The sequence below is a fragment of the Urocitellus parryii genome, chromosome 4 (assembly GCF_045843805.1).
Source record: "Urocitellus parryii isolate mUroPar1 chromosome 4, mUroPar1.hap1, whole genome shotgun sequence".
Lineage (NCBI taxonomy): Eukaryota > Metazoa > Chordata > Mammalia > Rodentia > Sciuridae > Urocitellus > Urocitellus parryii.
In genome coordinates this window covers 199,108,957-199,132,876 of record NC_135534.1, presented here as the reverse complement: position 1 = coordinate 199,132,876, position 23,920 = coordinate 199,108,957, and the positions used below count along the sequence as shown (strand labels likewise).

Genomic DNA, 23,920 nt, shown 5'->3' with positions numbered 1-23,920 from the left:
TGCCACAGGAAAAAACCCACTCAGCTAAATCACCAAGGACTGTCCAACAAGTTTAGGGAGGGGGCAGTAAGGGAAGGTTTTTCTGGAGAAATGATATCTAAACATGATAGTCATTAGGTCCGTTTACCAGTATTATGGTTCTTATCCTTCTGGGCACACAGGAGAAATGCACGTTTTGACCCCTTCCAAAACTAAGCTACACAGCTTTCAGTCCCTTCTGGACTGACCTACTTGAATGTATTCTCAACATAAAAATGAAATGGCCAATAAAATCTGAGCAGAAATTTATATATATATATAAATTTATGTATATATAAATTTTAATTTTTTAATTCATTGAACAAAAATCATGCTGACATGTTTAGGTCTCTTTTTTTGTTCTGTCAAAGCATATGTCAGTGTAAGGAAGGAACAGGGAAAAAAATTTATAATATATATATATATATATATATATATATATATATTTTTTTTTTTTTTTTAAAGAGAGAGAAAAGGCTAGGAAGCCATATCATGGAGGGTCTTTTATAAGGCCATGAACCCCATTTTATAAATAAAGAAAATGAGGTCCAAAGAGAGTTTACTATCTTATTCAAAGTCAAACTCAAGCTGACCTGTCTCAAAAGTCAATGAAGTTCTGAGTATAACAAAATTTCTCTGTCCTGAAATTAACATCACTGGTATTTGCTCCCTGGCCCTCAAATCAGTGTGGTTCTTGCTGAGTAAGGATAATTCCACATTCTGGGTACATGTTCAGTGTGGAATAGTGATAAGTAGCTACTGAACATTTAGTGATACCTATCTGATATTTTCTCTGATGAGAAAAAGAATTCAAAGAATTCTAAGAAAGGAAAAGCTCTGAAAATGAAGTGGACGGTTGTATTATAAGTAAATTCTTCTGGACTGACCTACTTGAAAGTATTCTCAAAATAAAAATGATTCTGATCACTACCGCTATTAAACCCCTCTATACCAGGTGAGTACTTCTGAATATGTGGTCTCACTGATTCTCACAACAATTCTTCAGATTGAAGTCTAATACCCCCATTTTCCAATGCGGAAATTGAGGCTCACAGATGTCAAGGGACTTGCCAAGGGGCTTGAGTGACAGAACTGGGATTCAAATTCAAATCTTTCTGGACTGTATTCTTTCCACTACTCCAGGCTGCTTACCCCTTATAATCTATTTCAAATAAATCATGCACTTCTGCTTCCAGACAGAGAGCTTTTCAAAGTCAGTAACATGAATCTTGGGGCTAAAAAGGACAAAACCACCATGTCAGGAGTTTAGGGATTTGGATCAGATCTTGTTACTTTTATGGTTTTTAATTCATTGAACAAAAATCATGCTGACATGTTTAGGTCTCTTTTTTGTTCTGCCAAAGCATATGTCAGTGTAAGGAAGGAACAGGAAAATTAAAACTTGATCCACTGATTCAAAAAACTTAATCCTGCTGAAATCCTAGGAGGGGCAGAAAATAAATGCATTTAAGACTGTAAGAAACCTCTTAAACTTCCCTAAAAAGAGCTCATTGAAGTATTTCAATCTTGTTTTTCATATATAACTTGAAATAGATATTCCACTGCTTTAGAAAATCTTCTAACCAACTTTACAATACATTGTTATATTTTAAATGGAAGAAAAAATATTTTTACTAGTGCACTGTAATTATACATAGATATATATATATTTTTTAAAAAAATATAAATTGGGACCCAAAAATCTTACTAGTAAAAGGTTATATAAAAAAAAAAAACCAGGGCTGGGGATGTGGCTCAAGCGGTAGCTCGCTCGCCTGGCATGCGTGCGGCCTGGGTTCGATCCTCAGCACCACATACAAACAAAGATGTTGTGTCCGCCAAGTACTGAAAAATAAATATTAAAAAAAAAAAAAACCAAAATCATATGTGATTTGATCTTCTTAAAATGTATTATTTTGTAGTATCTGTTAATACAAATATGACATTACCACACAATTAACACCAGTTTCTAAATGAGATAGTGTACAATTAGTATTGATATTGTCAAAAACATTTCTGCTTCAGGATACAAATACAGACTCAATCATCTAAAAGATTCTAACAGGAAATGGAGAAGGAGGCACAATGAGGAGTGGGGAAAGGGTGAAAGAGGGAAAGAGCAGGGGATGCTGGACACAGGAAGGGCTGGGAGGAAGAAGGCAAATGCATGCCAGTTTGGAGTGCTGAGCTGAAAATACAAGACCAGACATTTAGGGTAATGGCAACGAACTGGTTTTGAAGATCAATCTCATTTGCAGATCAATCTCGTTCATTCAAAAGTTGACTATCAGGGCTGGGGATATAGCTCAGTTGGTAGAGTGTGTGCCTTGAATGCACAAGGCCCTGGGTTCAATCCCCAGCCAAAAAAAAAAAAAAAAAAACCTGACTATCTTTGGGCAAGCTATTTAATCTTTCTGAGCCTCAGTTTCCTTGTCTCTAAAATGAAGATTTTAAAGAATGATTGGGAAAAGCAGATATGACAGATTAAAAATACCAACAAACACAGCAATATAAGCTTTGAATAAATGATAGCATTTATAAATGTTTAATCAAACACATTTAATTACTCCCTCATGAAACAATAAGGACACATCTGTTTTAGAAAAGAAACATATTGTATTATGGAAATATTTTAATTTCTTTCCAAAGCAGTGATTAATACATCTCATCATCTACACCTCCCATTCATAGAGTTCTGTGAGTGGGCATGGTGATGGTTGGTGGTAGGGGGTGTATTCCAGGCTCTGACCTTGGCTGGCTAGTTCTGAGCGCCCACTCAGCATCAGTTACCAAACACTGATTGAGCCCCCTGTGTTCCATGTCAGATTCTGAACAAAGCTGAGGTGCTCCAGAGAGGAAACAGGTCTGGTCCAACTTTTCCAGACTCAGTCATGTGGTAGAAATAGACTTGTCAGTCATTATTTTAAAAGATTTGACCACCTCTAGGTCAGTAGGATGGACCTTCTATGGGGGAATCATGCAGAAAAAACAATTCTATTGTTCTGAGATCTGGAAAATGCCTTTGAGATGCACAGTAACTTGTTGCCTGCAGAAGAAAGGAAAGGGCATTTTGGGGAGAAGTATAGAGGAAGATGTAATGGTGGGAGGGCAAGTATGAGACTGGAAAGGACACACCAGGGTTGAATTTGTTCTACTGGCCTGGAATTTTCAAATTCTTTAACCACAAAACCCTGGCTTCAAAGAAAAGCAAGGTAGTGGCCCTGTTTATAAATAAACAACAAAAAAAGAGACTACTCCAGTTGATGAGCAAAGGGTGCTGTGGGAGGGGCATACTTTATCCCATGGTCTACCCCCACTTCTTGACCTGTCACTTATAGGCTAAGTTACCTTAAGCAAGTTATTTAAACTAAGTAAGCCCTGGTCATCTCATCTAGAAGTAGCAATTAAAAACAAAACTGCACCTCCATTTCAGAGTAATCACAAGACTAAGATGAAATAATATCTGGAAAGCAGCCAGCACCAAACCTGGTGTAAAATGTAAACTGTCCTTTGCTGTTGCTGCTGTTCGGGTTTTGGCAACCCCTCAGGCATCTTCAAATAATGAAGTTTATATTCATGAGACATTTTTATCAACAAGAAATGATAGGACAAAGATCTATGCTTCAGCAAGATGACCTTTTGCAATCTGATGCATAACTGCACATTTCATATACGTTTTGGAATCCAAATCCAGCATGTAGCCTTGAAATTTTCTTTTTTCGGTATTGATTGATTCATTCAACTTTTAGCTTCATTTAACCTGTTAATTGGGCAACTATTCCAGTTACTATGGCAGAAACAAGGGATATAACAGTAAACACATGAGTTTACAGTCTAGCAAGGAAGGCAGTCATTAAACAGACGCATGCATAACTAATCACTATGTTACCCCAGGAAGTAAATGTAGAGATAAAAGTTAGATGATCTTTTAATTAAGATGAGGAAGAGTGGAAGGGATAGTGGTGGAACATCATTTTCACCAGAGGGAATGGCACGTGGAAAGGCTTTTATTCCCAGGTCAAGAATAAGCAGTAAGAAGAACACACTGCTCCTGAGGGACAGGAAAAAGTCAGTGTGGCTAGAGAACAGAAAGCAGAAAGCAGAGGGTAAAGACTACCCCAAATGAGAAGCTGGAAAGGCTGGCAAGGGCAATGCTACAGGCCTTCAATGTCATACTTCAATGATGGAATATTACTCAGTCTTAAAGTAATGAGATCCTAATACATGGTAAATGTGGATGAACCCTGAAGACTTTATGCTAAGTGAAATAAGATAGATTCAAAAGGATAAATATTGTATGATTCCACTTATACGAGGTTCCTAGAATTGTTAAATTCACAGAGGCAGAAAAAATAGTGGCGACCAAGTCTAGGGGTAGGGGAGAGAGGGAAATGTAGAATTATTTAATGGGTTAAGTGTTTCAATATGGCAGGAAGAAATCAATCTGGAGACTGGCTGTATTGCAAAGTGAATGTATTTAATCCTGCTGAATTGTATACTTCAGAGATAAACAAAATGTTAATTTTTTAGTGTATATTTGAAGATTTTTAAAAATGAAAAAAAAAAGAGTATTAGTAGATGGTTCCTAGGAAAACAAAAGAAGTGTTTCAAGGGACAAAGAAAACTTGATAAGATCTGGGTTCTGTAGAGACTGCAATGCACAAACCAGAGCTAAGCATGGTTCTTTTAACAACACAGAAGCCCCCAGGCAGGTAGATGGAGAGCCCAGGTTCCACCCTGCAGCGGCTTCTTGGCTCCAAAGCTCCATGATGAAGACAGCAGTCTTTTCTCTGGGGTCAGAGAGCCTGCCAGCATAAGGCAGGGGTTTTGGCTGAACTGGCAGGGTCACACTTTGTTTGCACGAACTTTACCAGGCAGATCTCTCAGTAACATCCTGGAAGGGGGCCTTCCTGCAAAATTTCTTGAGCATGTTCCCATGAACAATAAGCAGAGGGCATGCCCCACGGGTAAGCAGCACAAAAAAGAATCCCACTAACTGAAATGATACTTCCTATTGTTTCAAGGAGAATGGGACACATGTACAAAACCACATGTAAACAGGTAAACCAGTTATAGTGTTGACAGACGCTCCACTTCAGAAGGATCTCTGGCCACTTAAAGGGGCCCTTAAAGCTAAGAAGACCTAAACTGAAATCCCAGCTCTGCCACTTATTAGCTTCAGAACTCTGAAGAGTATGTATATTACCAGGAGAATGGACATGAGGATTAAATGAAATGAGGGATGGCAGGGGTCCAGCATACTTCAAGTGCATATGCACTACAAAAGCTCAACACAAGGGGGTTGTACTGATATTACGAAATCTCCAGGACTTGGGGACAACAGGATGTGAGTGGTGAGGAAGAAAATACTCAAAAAGGATTTGGTCACTTGAGCTAGGGCTGTAGAATAGATGGTGAGCGGAAAGGAACAGAAGAGGAACAGATGATAGTAGCAAGCAGTGGGGGTTGTGGGAGTCATGAGTTCTGTGCCAGTGGCTAAGCAGAGGGAAGCAGCACTCCAGGGAATGGCAAATAAAAACACATTTCTGACAGTTCCACTGAGGAGGTTCCTTGCTACCTCCTCACTGGGCTGCTGGGAGACTTCCCCCCAGTAGGAGTGTTGGCCTGCAATCAGTAGCAGACACTGTCCTTGCTTCATTGTTTGCCGTGGGAGCTGCCCACTGCCCTGGAGCTACTGGCCCTGAAGGAAATGTTTTTGTTTGAGTAGCCCAGCCAGATTTCCCATGCTTCTGGGTGCATCATGCCCACTCCTCCCACTAGCCTGTCTCACATGTATTAATGTCTCATAAAGACATCAGACCAAAGGAAATTATACATTTGGGAAGGACTTCCCCCACAAGCAGTAATTTTAGTTCTCTCCGGGGACAAAACTGGCCACCAGCTTTCAAAGGACTTCTCTGTGACTGAAGCCTGGCTGAACCATCCTGAAATACAGTCCAGCATGACAGAAAGAGAAAGAGCTAAGGTCAAGGATCCCAGCTCCATGTTCGAAGCTGAGTGCCCTTGATTAAATCACTTATCTTTTCCTTCCCTGTCACCCAGAAGGAGGGGAACCCATGTCCTAGGTCTGTCAAATTTGTATATACCGTTTACTTAGTCAGATCATTGTGAGGATTAAACGTTAATAAATGTGTTGACACGTAGTGATGTGCTCGATAAACATTATGTTATTATTTCCTCAACTGTCAAATTGAAGTGGGGCTGGGGGATTTAAGATGCTACCTTTATTTCAGTGTTGTGAGCAAATGAGAGATGATGTTTCAAGAATTTTTAATATGTATGTGCTATACTATTCTAAATTAATAATAATATATAAGTAATAAAATTAATGGTGGGCTGGGGATGTAGCTCAGTGGTGCAAGGCTCTGGGTTGGATTCCGAATACTCCAAATAAATAAATAAATAAATAGAAATGTCTACTAAGAGAGAGCAAAGTACAGTGACTATATGCCCAGGCTATGGAGAAAAACTGTCTGTTCTTCCACTTAACTATGTGATACTGGGTGCAATGAACCTCCTTCCTCTGTGACTCAGTTTCTTCATCTACAAAATAGAGATAATTTCACACTTATCTTAAAAAGATTGCTATAAATATACTAGCTAATACACAAATAGTGCCTAGAACAGCAGTGAGCACATAGTGAGTGCTCATATTCACTTACTCCACAAACACTCCATGACTCATACCTATTACATGCTAGGCCCTATTCCAGGGCTAGGAATGACAACACTCCTCCCTCCTCTCAAAGCATTCACATTCTAGTGAAGGAGAGATAAACAAATAAATATATAAAAATGACAAATAAGTGATATGAAAAAAATAAAGCAAGACAAGACAATAAGGAGGGATTTTATTATACAATAAGGGCCCCATTTATATCTGCCTCATCATCTGATCCCAATGTCATCTGCATCTCTTCAGTGATAATAATAAAATCTAACATTTGCAAAGCTCTGTCAATGTGCCAGGCTCTGAGCTGAGGCAATCTTCATGCATTACCTCAGTGAATCTTCATAATACTCTTATGACATCAGTGGAATTTCTACATGGATTTCACAGATAAAAAAAAAAAAAAAAAAGTTGTTTACAGATCAAATAAACTGCCCAGGATCACACAATGACTTCCTGGTGGACCTGACAGTTGAATCCAGTGTGTTCTGTCTCCTAAATTCCAGGCCCTCTACTATATTTTCTCCATGTTGGGACTGGACAACCATAGCTCCTATTCTTACTAGTGGTAGCAATAAGTACAGCACTGTTCTTAAATATTAAGACCTTCTGAGACAGATAATTCACTGCAACTCTCAAGGTTCTGACATATTCAAGAGCAGTGGGGGAAAAAGAATCTACAGAGAAATGCAATGGACCTACAGCAGTCAATTGCTAGGTACTTACATAATACAAAGGGTAGAGAACACAGAAGAGGCAGGGAAAAGGGAAACATGTCCTTTGTGTGCAGCTTTTGCATAAATATTGGTGGCAACTTTCTCCTCAGCCCAGGTTCCATTCTTTCCTGATTGTACTTCCTTGAGTGTTTCAATCAGCACATGTGTGCGGGGAGGGAGTCCCTGTCCCACACACTTGGAGCCTGTAATAGCAGGAGATGCTTCTGAAACACCACAGGCCAGATGAGAAGCAACACTAAACAGGACTGGGCAGGCATCCTGAACCTGCATGGAGGCTCACTGGATCTAGAAGGTAGAAAACAAATGTACTGAACTAATCTTGAAATGAATGGCCCTGAAAAGCAGCAACTGCAAACAGGCAGTGGGAATGAAAAGGTAGAAAACGCAGCTGCAGTTGTTCAAATGCAGTTTGTGGCTGCCCAGCCCAAGTCAGGTCATCAGGAATTCTTTTATGATTTTTATTTTTCCTTTCAAGATCACTAACGCTATGTGTTTAGCTCACATAAGAAAAAGATATTACCAAAACTTCCTGGAATGTGCAAATTATACACACTACCCCGTAACTAGATCTACAAGGCAATATAGCAGCTAGCACAAGGAGGTCAGAACTAGAAGGAAACAGATGCCAGGTCATCAGCCCACATAACAATGTGATAACATGGTAAGAACATGGACTCTGGAAACAGACAGGTTCAAGTTTGAATATACGCTCCTCCGCTTACTAATCTATAACCTTGGGAAAGTTACTTAAACTTTCTGATCCCCAGTTTCCACATCTTATTATATTCATCTCAAAAGGGTATTTCCAGAAAGCCAAAAAAAAAAAAAAAAACCCAATGAGATTGCTATGAAATGTACACAATATTGTTAATTCAAGAACAAAAGAAAAAGAAAGATAGTTGTGTTACTATAAACTAAATTACAAAGGCTCTTTGACTTATGATGGGTATATATCCTGATGCATTCACTGTAAACTGAAAACATCCTAAGTCAAAAATTCATTTCATATAGCTAACCCGCTGAATAACATAACTTAGCAATACAGCATGCTGTAGAATGTGGCCGCTTCCCTGACTGCTTTACATGACTGACTGGAAGCTGCTACTCACTGCCAGGATCACAAGAAAGTACTATACTGCATACTGCCCGCCCATGAAAAATCAAAATTCAAAGTGCAGTTTCTATTGACTGCATATTGCTTTCACATCATCATAAAGAAAAAAAAAACCTTAAATTGAACCATAATAAGTCAATAACCACCTATACATATATATGGGAATACATATGCATCTTTTAAAATCTAGAAGATACATATTGAACTTAGAAGTGGCTATTTCTGGAAAGAATACTTGGGGAATTGTAAACGAATTTTTCTTTTTATATTTCTGTAACATCTGAATTTTTGTGATAAGTATGTATAATTTTTGCAATTAGAAAGAGATGAAGGGGCTGGGACTGTGGCTCAGTGGTAGAGCATTCGCCTAGCATATGTGAGGCACTGGGTTAGATCCTCAGCACAACATAAAGATAAATAAATAAAGGTATTGTGTCCATCTGCAACTAAAAAATATTTTTAAAAAAATTAGAAAACTAGATGCTCTTCAATAGATGAATGGATAAAAAAAATGTGATATATATATATATATATACACACACACATACACACACAATGGAATATTACTCAGCAATAAAAGAGAATAAAATCATGGCATTTGTGTCCATCTACAACTAAAAAAAAAATTTAAAAAAGTTAGAAAACTAGATGCCCTTCAATAGATGAATGGATAAAAAAATGTGGCATATATATATATATATATATATATACACACACACACACACACACACACACACACACACACACACACAATGGAATATGTCAGCAATAAATGAGAATAAAATCATGGTATTTGCAGGTAAATGGATGAAGTTAGAGAAGATAATGCTATGTGAAGTTAGCCAATCCCAAATAACCAAATGCAGAATGTTTTCTCTGATATAAGGAGTCTGATTCATAGTGGGATAGGGAGGGGGACCATGGGAGGAATAGATGAACTCTAGATGGGGCAGAGGGGTGGGAGGGAAAGGGAGGAGGCAGGGGGTTAGAAATGATGATGGAATGTGATGGACAGTATTATCCAAAGTACATGTATAAAGACATAAATTGTTGTGAATATACTTTGTATACAACCAGAGATATGAAAAATTGTGCTCTATATGTGGAATAAGAATTATAATGCATTCCACTGTCATACATAAATTTAAAAAGTAATTTAAAAAGTTAAGAAAGGGGCTGGGATTGTGGCTCAGTGGTAGAGTGCTCGCCTAGCACATGTGAGTCCCAGGGTTCGATCCTCAGCACCACATAAAAATAAATAAAATTAAGATATTGTGTCCAACTGCAACTAAAAAATAAATATTAAAAAAAAGTTAGGAAAGTTTTTTTAAAAAAGAGAGATAAAAATCATAAACCTAATATGTCCAACAGCCAAAATATATATTAAAAACACTTGTTACTCAACAAAGGGACGAACAACCCAATTTAAAAAAAGGCAAAGGACTTGAACAGACATTTTTCTACAGAAAACACAAAGAACCAACAAGCACATGAAATATGTTCAACATCATTAGCCATTAGGGAAACCATAATGAAATACCCCTTCACATCCATTAGGATAGTAATCATAATAAAAATAACAAGTGTTGGTGAGGAGATAGAGAAAATAGAACCCTCAGATACTGTTGGGAGGAATGTAAAGCATGCAATCCCTGTGAGAAAGTTTGGCAGTTCCTCAAGAAGTTAAGTAGACTTACCATATAACCCAGCAATTCTGCTCCCAGAAAATTAAAACCATGTTCACACAAAAACTTGTACAATAATATTCACAGCAGCATTATTCACAAAAGCCCTGGAGTAGAAATAACCCAAATGTCTATCAACCAAGGAATAGTAAATAAAATGAGAGGAATGAATAAATATGAAAATAACCTAAAATTGTGGTGATAGCCGCACACCTCCGTGGACAAACGCCAAAGCTGTCCACTTGCAGTAGGTCAATTAGAGCCCAATAAAGCTGTTGAAAATATATAGGCCTCTAGCATCCTCCCCGAACACAACTGGGGGGCCACCTGACTCAGGCAGTGAAAGAAATACTCCCAGAAACAGCTAATAATCACCATGCAGAAAAGGCCACAGGATAGTCACTAACAGCAGCAAACATGATGAGGACAATTTTAAAAACCACATGAATGCTCCTTTATGGACGGACCTCTTTCCTTTCTTTGCTGGTGTGAGACTGCGAATGGCTTTCCCTTGTCTACTCTTGTTCCCTCTCTTTATCTTTCACAGGAGTTTCCCTCAATAAATCTTCATGAAAGCAAATGTGTTTATTATTCCATCTTATAGACAAGAAATTAAGGTCAGAGAGTTGAAATAACTAGCCTGTAACTAGAAAGTCTTGCATTGATTTTCTTAGAATTTTTCTTTCTGGCAAAAAGCCAACGACTGTGAAGCCTTAGGGAGCAGTTCTATAAGTGGAGAGAGCCAAGGAGAGCCAAGGTCCCTCAACTTCACCACAAGTACGGCAAATCTCACACCACAGGCAGGGCTCGGCACAAGGTTTTCTTATTTGGGATGTACCTTCCAGGAGGTCTTGATCACCATAATTCATATTCAAAGAACAAAACCAAGTGCTTATTAACAATCAAACTACAACGTTCCTGAGCAACTTAAATTCCAAGATAATTACAACATAATGACTCAACTCCTCCCATCCCTAAAACTGGAGGGGAAAATGAACATGAGTTTAGAAGAGGGGTTACTGAGTAAGGAAGCAAAGACAGCATTAAGGATGAAAAGAGAAATCAGAAAACACACTTAAAATATCTTTGGTTTTACTCCTAAATAACCAGTTTCTAAGAGCTCCTTAACCAGGAGAAGAGATGATGAGCACTATAAGATAAAGGGGTTAAATTTTATTAGTACATATAATATACCTTACATTTGCAGCCTCATATAAAATATCCAATCAGTTTTCATAATCATTGACTAATTATTCCCATTTTACAGATAAAGAGACTTCTGCTTCAAAAAATCATGCAACTTTCCCATGGTTGCTGAAGTGGGAGGTATGCTACTCTGATAGCCCTCCAAGAGAACTGGTTTGACAAATAGGGACAAAATCTGTTCTTCTCTTACCCAATACCTCCTCATATAACCTGCTCTAGCTCAGTAAACGGTAACTTCATCCCTCCAGTTGCTCAGGCCAAAACCCTTGGAGTCATCCTTGAGTCCTCTCTAAATTCACATTCAATCCATCAGCTAATCTTCGCAGCTTTTCCTTTAAAACTCATCTAGAATTCAACCATTCTCACCAACCGCCCCATTACAATACTAATTCAGGTCACCATCATCTCTTCTCTGCATTACTGCCATAGCTCCTAACTGGCCCTGTTTCACCCTTGCTTTCCTACAATACAATTCTCAAAATTTTAACAACCAGAATGGACCTTTCAAAACCTACATCATTACACCCCTGCTCAAAACCCTCCAATGGTTTCCTATTTCATTCCAAACAGAAGCCAAATCCTTATCATGGTCTATTAAGACCTTACATGATTTGGCCACCTCATTCCACTCCTGACTTTATCTCCTATTTGTCTTTCCTCATTCACCCTGCTATGGCCACATGCTATTACCTAAACATCCTAGGCAGACTCCCATCTCAGGATATTTGCACTTTCTGCTTTTGTGCCTTGGTGCCAAATGCAGGCATGCTGTGCTCCCCCACACCTTCAGTTCTCTGCTCAATTATCACCTTCCTCTATAGCTTCATGAACACCCTTCTTAACAGTGAACCCCCACCAGCCCCACCCATGGCATTCTTTATTTCCTTTCACTGCTCTATATACCTCCACTGAGAGAAAAACATGCCGGGTCTCTCTCTCTCTCTCTCTCTCTCTCTCTCTCTCTCTCTCTCTCTCTCTCACACACACACACACACACACACACACACAAAATGTTTGTGTGCTACTGACCATCTCCCCAGTAGAAGTTACATAAGGCAAAGGTTTTGTCTGGCTTGTTCACTACTTTATTCTCAGTGTCTAGAACTATGCCGGGCATGTAGTAGATATTCAATAACTATCTGCTGAACACATTTATAAAGTTTTACATTTCAGCATAAATACATTTATATATTTTAGATATATTCTATTCTTTAAAAAGTAGACAAGGAGGAGACGTGAGGAATGACCAATAGGCAGACAAGAAATTCTTGGGGTAACTGAATTGTTTCTATATCTTGATTGAGGTAGTAATTACAAGGACATATACATCTATCAAAACTCCACATCGTGTACACTTGAAATGGGTTCATTTTGTCATATGTAAGTTATTCCTCAACATATTTAGATTTTAATAAGTACCCTGTATCCCCATATTGCCTATCTAACCAAAAAGTGACATACAAATTCACTGTCAGATTACGCTCCTGATTTGAGCTTTGGAAATTATGTTCCACAGAGTTTGGATTATCACATAATTAAAATTTAAAACATCAACTGTTGTCCTTTATTATAAAAACAAGCAAACAAAACAAAAACAAATCACTTTAGAAGTCCATAAATGCAAAAATACAGACTTTGGAATAAACAGACTCAAGTTTGAATCCTGCTCAACTCTACTAACTAAATGAACTTGAGCATATTTGTTTAACCTCTCTTAAGCTTACATTGTTCAGATAGAAAAACAGAGAGTAACAGAATGAAGTAAGTTAAATAACAGCACACAGTTTGCACTGAGTACACAGTAAGTTTGATGGCTATGAGTGATGCCACGCAGTGAGCCAGAGGACTCAAGTACCAATGAGGCTTCCTAAGTGAGCGATGTGAAGTTTGGGTCTGAGAACCAATGGAGGGGTCACTTGGTGTGCTGCAGATGGTCATCTGGCCCTGAAACGTCCATGTCCCTAAGCAACTCACACTGTGTGCAGTGCTGTTGCCAAGTACCCAAGCAATCAAGCAGCAAAAGCAATACCAATTTCTTTCCCAACTGCAGTCTCCCCACCACCACTTCCCACTCCCAGCAGAAGAGGGAGCCAAGCCTCAGAAGATCACAAAAACAGTTACTTGAAAAAAAAAAAAAATTAACCAAGATTTTTCATTATGTATAAATTGAAAACACTATGCAGCCTTTAAAAGGAGTGAGGAAGAAGTCTCATCAGAGAACAACAACATATTAAATTCCTTTTTAAAAATGTACAGAACAGTATATAGAGTATATTCCCATATCATTGCAAGAAAAATGAAGAAGGTAAAGACATGTGCGTGACTACACATAGAAAAAAGTCTAGAAAATCAAGGTGGCAAAAGTGATTCCCTATAAAGAATAGGATGGAGGTTTTTTTGTTTGTTTTTAATTCTACTTAAAATAAAATGAACATAGACCCTGATGAAAGAAGAGGACAATAAAGGAAGGCTGCAACCTCAGGGGGCGATGAGCCAATCATACATGCAGTTTTGTCTCTTGGGTCAATTCGTGATTGCCTTATAGCATTTATTTAAAGCCAAAAATGAACCCAGTGATCTCAAACCAAAGCAATCTGGTAAAGCAATGAGTAAGGGAATGTGTTTATTTATTTCTGTCTGTTTGGTGGGGCATAATGAAGACATGAATAAGGTGGAGGCAGAAATCTGCTCTGACCAAAACCAACTATTGCTCAATACTTCTCAGGACCCCAAACAGGTCACAAGAACAGGAAGAAAGACAGTAACAAAGACTCCAGTTCTAATCTTGCTTCTGCCACTTATAGCTATCTGACCTGGGGCATTAACATCTGTGAACTACAGATCTCTAATCAAAGGAGCTTCAGAATGGCCATGAATGAGCTTCAGAATGGATCCCTCACCCCACAGTATTGAGACAATCTGGGCAAACTGTAAGTCTCAGCACCTCCGGGTGCTACATATCTAGAGAGGATGGTTAATAAGTAGAACCCAAAATGTGATTACAGAAATAGAAAAGTAGAAGAAACTATTTCATTAAGTCTCATTTAATGGAAATGTTCAAAGATTTGATCCAGTTCACTGACTTATCTAAATAAAAGAACATGTGCCAGAGAAGAAAAACAAAGCTTACACACCGTCCATAGGGAAGGAAATAAACAGCCCACAGTCTCTGGGACTCAACAGTATCTTACCTAAAGTCAGAGCCTCAATAAAAACTTACAGCCACAAAGAGCTGATCCTCAGAGGCTACAAAAACAGGACTTGGTGATAAGGACCACTCAGATTCCAAGTCTGACCTGTTATTGATTAAGGATTTTCTTCTACCTATTCCCCCAAAAAGATCAGACACAGATATTCAGTAGACTCATTTAAATAAGAATATGAGAATCAGAGGAGTATAATGAAGATGAGGCAGTAGCTGGGATCTGCTGCAACCGAAAATAAAACTCAGTTCTGGGCAACCAGCTTAAGGCAAAAAAGCAAACTTGCGGATGATCATTAGGCAGAGGAAGACTCGTGATCAACCAGGAAAGGCAAATTTCTTAGAACTAATCTTGAAATCTTATGATCAGAATCTGATTCTGAGGATTTATGCTTCTTATTCCCTATCCCTTCTTTAACTCCTAAGTTAAGCTTTGGTGATTTTCCTTCTCACAACTTTGCCAATTACAAACTGCATGACCCAGAGTCAATGCTTCACCTCTCTAAATTTCAATTTTCTCAACCCTAAATAGGGTTAGCATATATTCTCTATATGCTAACCCTATTTGAGAAAGAAAATGAAGGACACAGCATCATTCTCCAACATTAACTGGATGCTTACTAAGCATCAAAAGCTTCATGTACATTATCACACTGAAAGCTCCCAAAACTATATAAAGCAAATCCATTAATTTTTATTTTATAGATAAGCTCTGTGAAATTCTAAGAGGCAAAGACAGTTGCCACTTTCACTCAGGTAAAAAGCAGAAGAGGTGAAACTCAATTTCATGTTTATGTGACGCTGAGGCATAATTTAACCAGTATACTTTTCTGCTTCCCTGTATATGTCAAGTACCTAAAAGGTCTTGGCAGAGTGTAGGTGCTCAACATATTAGTTTTGTGACTCGCTCATTTCTCTTCTTCTAAAATTACATATAAACAGAAATTAAGTTTACTAAAATAAGATTATTGGGCTGGGACTTAGCTCAGTGGTAGAGCATTTGCCTAGCATGTGTGAGGCACTAAGTTCGATCTTCAGTCCCACATAAAAATAGATAAAATGAAGAAGGTATTCTGTCCACCCACAACTAAAAAAAATTTAAAATTTTAAAATTCTTATTAGCATCTTATAGTTAGGTAGTTTAAAGAAATCATACTACTTTATTTTCTCTATTGATCTCTATCCATCATTGTGCACTATATCAACTACTTTACAAATAAGGAACTAAAAGGCAGCGAGCTGCTAAGTGATGTGGCCAGAGACATATGGAAGTCACTGCCAAAACCTAATAAAAACCTCAGTCCTCTTACTTCTAAAATCAACTTTTTCCCCTCACATGTCATGACCACTATAATAAAGAACAGATCATTCATTTTTTATCTGGAAAAGTACCAAACACATAATTCAGTATGGGGCCTCATGACCCTACCACCTTGTCAAAGGGAACAAAGTATATAAAAAATGAGGTTTGCAGGAGCAGACGGTTTTGGTCCATCAACTTTCTCTTGGATTACACCCATTAACCAAAATAAAATAATGTAAAAAATAATGTAACAGATCCCCATGTCTTTGGAAATTCACATTAAACTCACTGATCCTTCAAACTTATGTATAACCCACGAAGGGCAATTGTTAAGTCCTTTGGGGCTGCAAAGGTACATTATGTCAACCCAGTCTTTGAAAGAAAAATACGACATGTGATTGAGCTACCCTAAAAGAATCCAAGTCAGCAATGAATATTTGGCAACACAAATTCATAGCATCACAGAAGGGACCTGGCAGACCTGAGAAAGACCCTTTCACATGGTATATGAGGAAACCGAGTCTCAGGGAAGTAAAGTGACTTGTCCAAGATTTCACAGACAGTAGAATAAGAACCAGAAAATTAAACTGATGACTATAATGTATATCACTTGTAAATCTTGGATAATCCAAGAATACCCTTAGAACTTTCCAGAATTACTCATCCACATAGAGAGTAAAAGAGAAACTCAGGATTCAAATCCTGACTGCCATTTATTGGCCATATGATCTTAGACAGTCCTTTAGTTTGTCTATAAACTGGGTCACAGTAAGTTTCACAAGTAAGCTGGAGATAATATAAACGAGAGGCCTGGCACACAACGTGTGAGCTCTGAGAAGGAGAACATCAAGTTTGTATATTCCCAGCAGAGTTAGGTACCCACTCTATGAAGGCTCACTGAACAAATCGCCAAGAAAACAGGTATTGGACTTGAAACAGGTCAATATATAGCTTTTAAATACCAGGTTATATTGCTTTCAATTTGCATGATTTCAAAGCTGAGTGTTGATTCAGCCTTACTGAGTACTGAGAATATAAGAAAACAAAATAGCCATTTTCTGGCCATAACACATGAAAGTTCAGCAGGAAAGTTTCTGGTCTCTCAACATTGGGATTAATTCTTGTTGCTATAATGAGGCTTTGGAATTACCTAAAATTAGACTTAGGTCTCAGCTCTAGTATGAGCTAAATGGCTTCAAAGATTATTACTTTACCTCTCTGAGCCTAAATTTCCATAGCTGGAGGAAAAAAACCTACTTTACAGGGATTATATGATAAATGAGGCAAAATACCATATTTCACTGCATAATTGTTGCAGGTTTGTTTTATGTCCACTTTTTTTTTTTTTTCTTTTGCAAAAAAGTAGGATGTGGGGGCTGGGGATGTGGCTCAAGCGGTAGCGTGCTTGCCTGGCATGCGTGCGGCCCGGGTTCGATCCTCCAGCACCACATACAAACAAAGATGTTGTGTCCGCCAATAACTAAAAAATAAATAAATATTAAAAAAAAAAGTAGGATGTGACCATTATGTGAAGCTTTTAAAAAAAATTTGTGCCGATATTACTTTAAAATCCTTTAAACTGTCTTTGATGAAAGATTAAGATGCACAGAACACTTGTGAATATATGTTAACACAGTGGCGGCAATTATGCAGTGAAATATATAAAAGAACACAGGATGATGTGTAGCTCAGAAGGAAATCTGACTAGAGTTATACTTCATTTCCCTTTTAGTTCTCTGGAAGCTTCATTCACTCATTTGCTTTACATTCATTCAAATGTCACTTCCTTCCCAACCCTCTCCATCTATAACAAAGCCCCCCAATAGATCTCCTTACCTTCTCTGTTTTTCTTCATGGTCCTAATGATCACTTGACATTACATTATGCATTTATTTTTCTGTGCATTGTGCCAATTCAACCATCAGGTAAGCAGGAACCTTTTGTTTCAACAACTAGGAAGGTTCCTGGCATGAAGTTAGAGCTTAAAAAAATACTGTTGAATTACTGAACAAATAATTTAATAAGTATGTGAGGCACCATGTAGAAGGGGCACTTAAATCTGCTATGGAATCTGACACTATGTGTCACCTGGACTGTTGCAGCTGCCTCTAACTGTTCTGTCTACTGTCCCTTACATTCCATTTGTTATCCAGTAGCCAGACAGACCCTCACAAATCCACATCAGATCAATCCTTTGATTCAATCCCTCCAGTGGCTTTCCATCACAACTGGAATAAAGTCCTAACTCTGTTCCATAGCCTATCAAGCCTAGACCATCAGCTCTCCTGACTAGTCAACCTCTTCTCTTAACACTCTCCAGAGCATCAGATATACTAGCTTTTCTCTTTCTTGAATATGCCAAGATATTGTCTTTTTAAAAATTTTTTTTGGTTGTAGATGAACACAATACCTTTATTTTATTTATTTATTTTATGTGGTGCTGAGGATCGAATCCAGTGCCTCACATGTGCTGGGCAAGTGCTCTACCACTGAGCCACAATCCCAACCACTTTTTTAACTTATAAATAAACAGACATTTTTATTCATTTAAAACTTTAAGTACTATATATTTGTAATTAACAATATTCTGTTCTTATATCTAAAATTCTTCAACTAGCAAAGACAATGTAAAAATAGCTCTTCAAGGAATATGAATTAGAGATTATAAGTGTCAAGGCCTTTAAGGCCTTTGTGCTTGCTGTTCACTCTGTCTGGAAGGCTTTTTCCCTAGGCTGATGGTGTTCTTCCTCAACATTTAGCTCTCAGCAGAAATGTTACCTTCTAGCCAACCATGGTGGCACATGTCTGTAATCCCAGCAACTCAGGAGGTTGAGGGAGGAGGACTGTAAGTTCAAAGCCAGCCTTGGTAACTTAGTAAGACCCTAAGCAACTTAGTGAAACCCTGTCTCAAAAAATAAAAAAAGCTGGCTCAGTGGGTTCAATCCCCAGTTACCGCCCCGCCACAGGAAAAAAAAAAAAAAAAAAAAAAGTAGGTTACCTCCTTCTAGAGTCCTCCCAGGTAAAAGCTGCCCCAACCACTATCACCCTCATCAAGTCACTCTCTGTTGGATACCAACAGCATTTCATCACCTGGAAATGACTTTATCTATTTATTTGTCCTAAGTTTCTAACCAGAATATAAACTACATGGGGACAGATATTTCTCAAGCTTACTGACTACTTCACACTCAAGCATCTAGCACTAAATAAGCACTCAAAAAATAATTCTGAATCAGTAAACTGGATCTGAAAAGATGTTTGCTAGGATGAAAGGTGTAGGTAAGGTATGTTATTGGCCTAACAGTATAGTAGGGCACTGGTTTCCTTCTAAGGGATGATCACCCCTATTTCATTGAATTTCCTGAATTTCAGCCACACTTACATGGGAATAGGTACCCGAATTAGTGTCCCTTCCACTTCTGGGTTCAGATTCATTCCACTTTCTCTTATAGCCTTGATAGCTGCAGCTGTACACTGAAAACCAGATCAAAAGGTAAACAGAATTAGTAAATAATTATTACCAGATGCAAGCCCTCTGCCGATAACTGGCAACCCATCTTGGCAGAACATGGAAACATTTAGTTCTGTTACCAGTAAGATCAGGAAGTTACATTGGTGTAGAGTGCTTTGATCAAGCTGAATAGCAAACTATGTCCACTCCTGGTACCAGTGTACTGTGGAAGGAAAAAAAGAAAGAGAAGAAAAAAATAAAAGGAAAACAGCTCTGCTTCTTTGAAAAGATTTCAATGGTTTGAGGCAACACAGATCAAAACCACAATAAATCCTCAAGGGAGGAGGGCTGGTCTGTGCAAAGATTGGTGTAAAGACAGATGAAAGATTTCATACGTTAAAAATTCCAGTTGACATTTTACACTCAAAATATACCAGTGCCGATTTGGAAGGAGTAAATAAATTTAACTCATTCGCATCTACACTCACACCAAATTTATTCATGTTTTGAATGAGCAATGAATCTTAGCTAGTGTGTGCTCCAGAAAAGGTAGTATGGTACAATCACTGAAATAATGAGCTCTGGTGTCAGAAAGATCTTAGTTCAATATCCCCAAGCTCTACCCACTCTGATAACCATATGACCCTGAGCAATAAGCGTACCCTCTTTGAGTTGTCATTTCATAATCTGAGATAATACGACATATAAACCTCAGAGTAGTTAGATAACATGAGCAATGCATGTTGCTCTGTGCCTGATACAAAGTAACACCCACTTAAGGGCAGATATTATATAAATATGTTATATACACTTATTAAGAATGCATTAAGCTGAGCGTGATTGTTTATACTTATAATCTCAGCTACTTGCGAAGCGGTGTTAAAGCCAGAGTGGGCAACTCATCAAGACCCCATCTCAAAATATAAAATAAAAAGGGCTGAGATGTGGTTCAGAAGCAAGTTTCATCCCTAGTACTGGGCGGGGGGGGGGGAATCCATAAAACCCCCAAACAAGGTGAGTTAATGCCATCATCTAGCATGTGTGTATTACACCCCCTTCTCCACATCTTTTAGGGCTTCCTTCAGGTTTGCCCTGAAATGCTAGTTGGCATACTAGATACTGATTTCCTGAAGTGCCCCACCTCATACTCAAACATTGTAACTATACCTGGTATTCAATTCTAAAGGATAACAAGAAAACAGAGTGAGAGAGAGATACTGCCTTTGGCATGTCAATGTGGAATTCATAAAAACAAAGTGTCTGACATTTTCAAAAAAATTTTAGGTTTGATGAGAGCCAATCCACATCATTGGGTTTACAGGCTAATTCTTGACTTTTGAGTTCCTTCCTAGACTTTGTGGTTTAAACGAATACTTTATTTTTTTAGGTGTTTTGTTGTTTTCATTTTGGAAGATATGCCTCTTAAAAAGCTCACCCATTTCATTTTTGTTGTTACTACTGAGAAGGGGTCTTGCTATATTGCCCATGCTATTCTCAAACTCAAGTGATCCTCCTGCCTCAGCCTCCCAAGTAGCTGGGACTATAGGCAAATGCCTGGTTTCATTTCATTTTTATTTTATGTATGTATGTATGTTCATTCTGCAGTGACAGGAATTGAACCCAGGGCTTTGTGTACACTAGGCAAGCACTCTATCAGAGCTACACCCCCAGTCTTTCATTTAATTTTTAAATGACCTTAATTTGACACTATACAGTTATTACCACAAGATCAAGAAGACAAACCAGAACTTCCACATATAAATGGATGAATTATCCCCTAAGGAGGCTGTACATGGAGTCTAAGTGTATACAACATAAGTATACAAAGAATCTAAGTGTGGCCACTGATTAAACAGTTCCTAAAATGATGCCTTTAACCACAGATAATAATAGTTGGAAGGGAATCTCTGACCTAACCAAGCACAACTTGTTCATTATGTATTCAGAGACCTGCAAGGTATGGTCAAATCCCTAAGCACAGACATGGTCTTCCCTGAGAGTCCAAGAAAGATGGAAGACCTGATTTATCATACTTCTAGTTACTGGCAGAGTTAAGAGGAGACTAAATAGAGGTTCTTCCAAAGATATTACTTTGTCTATTTTTTTTTCCAGATCCCCAAGCTCAATGTATGCAATAATATGACACAGGAAGGTAAATATAAGTTAACTGGGCAAAGAAATGAAGTTAATTTTCCTTTGCAAGAGAACAGCTATCTCCCTTACTAAAATTAAATATTTCTAAAGTTAATAAAAGAATCTCCACATTAAAGGGGGAATATCCTGATATCAAATCTCCCATTCTTCTTCCACAGCTTCTCAGTGCATGACATAATCTACTGTTGTGACATTCCAGCATCTCCCCCTTCTCAGAGCCTGGCCCAAGTAACTCTATACAAACCTCCCCCTGTAGTATAAGAGCACCTGCTACTAACACCAAGATGTGTAGGAACTATGCCTTGATATTTACATTTTTCACTATAAAGCACAATGCCAGGTACCTGTGCCCAGTAAAAGCTGCTGAATGAATACATAAATGATCTGGTTAAATCTATTTTTAAAACTTATCTCCTTACTTTATTTAATGTATATATCCCCTGAAATCCTCATTTTAAACTTTAGCTTCTTCTGTGTCTTTCCATATGAGAAAAAAATGCTACTCATTGAGGTCATTTTATAAAGAAACCTACTAAAAGAGGAATTCTTTAAGTATATTCTAGATTATATATTTTATATTTTGCATTGACATAGACTGCAGAATCTCAGGGAATTAAGAGTCATTTTCCCAGCATAATGTTTAACTACCCATGGTTTAAAGTAAAAAGGCATACATTTTTATAGAATTTTCACCTCTTATCTTTCATCCCCTCACTAAAGGAAGATGCAGTACTCCAAGGCAAACTGGTTGCTCTCAAATGGCAACACTAATCAACTGGCTATGGCGGCTTGGAGTATGGTGTCAACAAACATCAGGAAAAGTACGGTGATCAGTTAGCAAGGTCTGTCATCACTAATCTTAAGCTTATCTATACTACAGGACAAAAGATGACAAAACTTTTATAGACAGGTGAACAAATCCTTGAGAAGCTGGACTCAAGTTAACTCTGTTAGTGCCATGGCAATTACTGGCCTTCCATCTTCTTTATATCCCAATAGGTCCCTAGAATGTTATGTATATGAAAATATAAACTCAGTCTGTCTTAATCATCAATGAATTCCGAGCACCTCTAATCACATATATGGACTCCAACAATATGCACTGAATTGAGTAAATGAATGAATCTTGAAAGGAGCACAGACTTTCATGTCAAACACAGCTATATTAAAGTATTGGCCTATCACAATGGTGTAAAACTAGGGGAGATATTTTACTTCTCTGAGCCTGATTTCCTCATCTATAAAATGACAATACTAATTTTACTGTTCCTCATGTGAAACTAAACATGAGAATGTGGTTGGCAACACAGGAGACACCCAATGCACATTCGCTCTCTTTCCTCCATAAGAGTAATAATAGAGCCTGCAGAATTTTTTCTACTATTTCTCTTAGTTCAAATATCACACTGGGAAATGGGAAATGACTCTTACTTTTTTGATATTCTGCATTATTATTTTTCTGTTGTTTTGTTTGAATGATGCTGTAGTTTTTATTTCCTTCTTTCCTTTCCCATCATTAACTCCAGTCTCAAGCAAGTTTATGGAAGGGAGGAGCCATGTGTATCATTTATCAAGCTGGACACGTGTTAAACAAATGCAACACAGTTTTCTGTCTTCAATGCATTTGAAAAGATTACACATGTAAATCTGCACCATGTCACCACAGGATGACACAGAAACACTCAGGTTTGAAAAAAAAGCCAACTACATGTGAAGTAGAAAGAAATTATATAAACACAAAGAGGATTAGCTCAGCATTTTGAAGCTATGAACCTGAGTACTCTACAGACAGCTTCTTCGCTGGAGGAAGGAAATGTTTAGTTAGAGCTATTTGTTTAATATATACACCAGATGAGATAAAGGAATTCAAAGGACAATGCAACTTATACTTCCTCATTTTGTTAAGCTTTTTTTCAAAACCCAGGGAGTTTCAACTTAGGAGAATTGCAAAGATGCTTTGGTTGAAAAATGAAGATATACTCCAACTTCCTAAGAAAAAATTAAGCTGTTAATACCTCTTTCTGCCTCATAAGATGCTCTGGTGGCCAATCCAGTGCTTCTTCTGTCAATGCCATTTGCTATTTAAAAACAGAAGTGGCTGGCCCTGTAAAACAATCTGCCTGATGAGGTCTTCAAGCTGTGTAATTAGGAGGCTATTCCCTAAATTGTTCTGCAGTGCCTATGGGATTAGATGAACAAGGCAGAGAGGCACAGTGGTTTGGAGGGGGCCAGTAAGGGCAAAGAGTTGACAATTTTCTTTTTGCCCACTTCTCTGCTCCTTAGAAACACCAGGAATAAGATTTTCCCTTCCATTAGCCTAATAGTATTCATCCACTCAAGGAAAGTTTACTGAGCACTT

The 23,920-nt window shown here is 38.0% G+C and overlaps 1 protein-coding gene and 1 non-coding gene across 6 annotated transcripts in view; one reads left to right on the top strand and one right to left on the bottom strand.

The window, feature by feature from the left end:
* Mrrf (mitochondrial ribosome recycling factor) overlaps positions 1–23,920 on the bottom strand; it is a 50,544-nt gene that overhangs the window by 9,617 nt on the left and 17,007 nt on the right. For 4 of the 5 annotated variants that reach the window (XM_026410346.2, XM_026410345.2, XM_026410344.1 and 1 more), the window contains exon 5: positions 19,339–19,430. In XM_026410346.2, the coding sequence (XP_026266131.1) occupies positions 19,339–19,430 (92 nt within the window). Of the gene's footprint in view, positions 1–7,143; positions 7,732–19,338; positions 19,431–23,920 lie in introns of those variants that run through there. The other variant, XM_026410343.2, reaches the window with a different exon arrangement.
* Positions 2,319–2,387, top strand: Trnas-uga (transfer RNA serine (anticodon UGA)). Its single transcript has one exon. It is a non-coding gene; the product is annotated as a tRNA-Ser (tRNA).